We start from the raw sequence: 3,215 nt of genomic DNA, 5'->3' as shown, positions 1-3,215 counted from the left end.
AAGAGGAAGGCGTTGGGGACGGCGAGAAGGGTGAGGGACGAACGGCCGATTAGGTCACCGGTGACGGAGCTTGATATAAGAAGCTTGGCGAAGGAGGAGATATCGGGGTGGCCGGCGAGGACTGCGGCGATGTTGAAGGCGGAAGCCACCGGACGTGCGGCGGAGGGGAAGAGAAGGGAAATAAGGAGGACAATAGGGGTAAAATGGGGAGTACATAAAAGCGAGCGTGCCATGGTTGGTTTCTCCATTGATCTGCACAGAAGGGTTGAGAGAGAAAAAGGGGCGGTTGCCAGTTCAGAAAGGTGGGAGCTGAGAGAGCTGAGAGTGGAAAGATGCGGGAGGGAGATGGTGGTGGAGAATATTATCTTCTTCTGCTTTTATTTTATTTTATTAAAATAATAATGTTTCAGTGGGGAGTGAAGTTACCGGGAGTGAGGCCACCGCCGGGCTATGGCTGCTGCTGCATTGAAATTGATGGTGCGAGGTGACGGTCAGCGGAGCCCACGTGGGATGGTAACCGGAGGCTGCGTTAATGAACGGTTGCTTCTCGTGAGGTGTCCGTACCTCTGAACGGAAGGGGGCTGAGAATTGGTACGAGAGATAGAACAGCAAACAGGAAATTTATGGTCGGAAAAACCTTCCAAACTTGATCAGAGTTTTGCTTTACCATCATTTTTTAACCGGAGTAGGAGTCAGCGGGCGTTCAGACATTCTAGTGTTATAAGGCTGCAGGGTTTAACCTAATTAAATTAATATACTATAAAATCATGAGTAAAGAGGTCCATTTTTCCTCTAGAGACATGATTTTGAAATCATATCCCCATAGATAGAACTGTTAAAAATAATTGAGATAATAATTGTTGTAGTCTAAAAATAATAGTTTTGGTGGGGCTATAACAGTCGTAGTTAGCTTTAGAAGCCGTAGTTGATTATGAAGGTAGTAGTTGAATGTTATGAAGGCCGTAGTTGATGATTGGTAAATTTGGTCAATCTCTCAAAACGCTTAATCAGACGGTCTATATTGATTTCACTATTCACAGGTAAATTTTTTTACAATTTAAGTATCTTAATGACATCAAAATTGAAAGATCTTAAGCTCTTGGGGTTACTGTTGTCGAAACACTCGATTTGAACATATGCATGCCAAATTTTAAGATCATTTTACCTTCTGATTGATGCATCAAAGCCTTTGACAACATTTCAAGTATTTGATCTGAACTTATCTAGATTTAAATTGGATCACTCTCAACATCATGAAGTTTGACTTGTCACTCTGTTTGATTATAAATTTATTGAAATTGGGATCTAGATGATCTTGAATTTGAATTCAGAATGTTTTTTGCTTAAAATGTTTTGAGATTCATCCTTTACAGTAAATATTATTGATGACACACCAATTGTCCCTATTTGTATATCGATGATTCTGTTGTTAAAAAATATAACTCATTGGATGAGTATTCATCATAATTTTAGATATTCTAGAAATTCAAAATTTTAATCAAACATGAATGAGACATGAATTCAAACACAATTAAAAATGTGTAGATACATTCATGCCTATCTGACCACTCATTTCAATCTGATACAATCATCAAAACTAGTGTGTTCGAATCACAAACCTGAGTTAGTAGTATCATATTAAGCACCTCCTCACCAAAAGTCTTTGCAGGAACAGAAACCATCCTTGAAACAATGAAAACGACTCCGATCTCTCACAACAATCTCTCTGTGGTAAACCTTAGATATGAACTTGGTTGCAGAATGGCAATCTCCACAGACCCTCAAGTTCTTCACAATCCTGATTCTTGTTCCAGGAGGAGTTCTGAGCAAAGCAAAAGCTATGGCCAGTTTCTCACTATGCCAGTGCAACGCATCCTCCTTATCTTCTTCATGGATGTCCAGCAACATCTCCGATGTGGCGGCCATGAACCCCGCCCCCATCAGCTTCTTAGAAATCTCTTCTACCATCTCATAGATCTCCTGGTAGTGTGAAAGCTTCTCCCCTCCTGCAACAAACTCATAAATCTCCCCATTCAGCTCAAATGAACTGAATCCTGGAGCCTTGCGCATTCCTTGCTGGTCCATGGACTTTCTGATGTCCCACTTCTTCTCCCACCTCTTGTTTAAAGCATAGAAATTTGATAGCAGGACATAGTTGGAGCCATATAATGGCTCCTGGTTGATCAATTGCTTTGTGATCCTCTCCCCTAGCTCGAGTTTTCCATGAACTCTGCAAGCTGCAATGAGAGTCCTCCAAATAACAGGGTTTGGCTTGATGGGCATTGCTCCCACAAACTCCATTGCTTCTTCCACCATCCCTGCTCGACTGAACAAGTCCACCATGCAACCATAATGCTCAATTCTCGGCTGGACCCCAAAGTCCCTGCTCATTGAATCAAAGTAGTAACGGCCATCACTGACCAGGCCGCCATGGCTGCAAGCTTTGAGCACGCCGATAAATGCAACAGCATCCGGCTCAAAATCGGCGTTTTTCATGGCCTCGAATGCCCGCACAGCTTCGACCCCACGGCCGTGCATCGCTAGTCCGTGGATCACCGAAGTCCACGATACAATGTTCTTCTCGGGCATTCTGTCGAACAGCTGCACGGCGCCGTCGACGTCCCCGCACTTGGCAAGTGCGTCCACCAATGCGTTGCAGAGAAATAAGGTTTTGGGCATCTTCATCCTTTCCACGTAGAATTTAATCCAATGCGTGAGGTCGAGCGCTCCGAGGTCGACGCATGCCGAGAGGACGGTCATGATGGTGACATCATCTGGCGGGATGTTGGTCAGCTGCATCTGGCGAAAGAGCGCCACGGCTTCATTTGAGCGACCAGAGAGGATGTAGCCGCCGATCATGGCGCTGAAGGTGACGGGACATGGTTTAGGCATTTCGTCAAAAACCTTTCGGGCAGACTCGAGGGCGGCTACGCAGCGTACCGCGGCGTAGGCGTGGATGAGGGTGTTGTGGACGAAGGAGTCGCCGGCGAGGCCGAAGCGGAGGGCGGAAGCATGGGCTTGGGAAGCGGCGGGGAGCGGAGAGGGGAGGGAGGCAATGGCTTTGAGGAGGAAGGGGAAGGTGAAGTGATTGGGAGGGAGGTGGAGGCGAAGCATTAGGGAGAAGATGGGGAGGGGATGGAGAGGGGAAGGGGAAAGAGACTGGAGGGCGGTGTTGAAGAGAAAGGAGTCGTGGAGGGGGAGTGGGGAATGGGAAG

General features: G+C 46.1%; 1 protein-coding gene across 1 annotated transcript in view; it reads right to left on the bottom strand.

Annotated features, from left to right (window-relative positions):
* Positions 1-1,468: 1,468 nt before the first annotated feature.
* LOC110018214 (pentatricopeptide repeat-containing protein At4g21065-like) overlaps positions 1,469-3,215 on the bottom strand; it is a 2,060-nt gene continuing 313 nt past the window's right edge. Inside the window, exon 2 of the mRNA XM_020715461.1 lies at positions 1,469-3,215. Within this exon, the coding sequence (XP_020571120.1) occupies positions 1,651-3,215 (1,565 nt within the window). The 3' untranslated portion in view covers positions 1,469-1,650.

This window comes from Phalaenopsis equestris, unplaced genomic scaffold (assembly GCF_001263595.1).
Source record: "Phalaenopsis equestris unplaced genomic scaffold, ASM126359v1 Scaffold000006, whole genome shotgun sequence".
NCBI lineage: Eukaryota > Viridiplantae > Streptophyta > Magnoliopsida > Asparagales > Orchidaceae > Phalaenopsis > Phalaenopsis equestris.
This window is presented reverse-complemented; position numbering and strand designations above follow the sequence as displayed.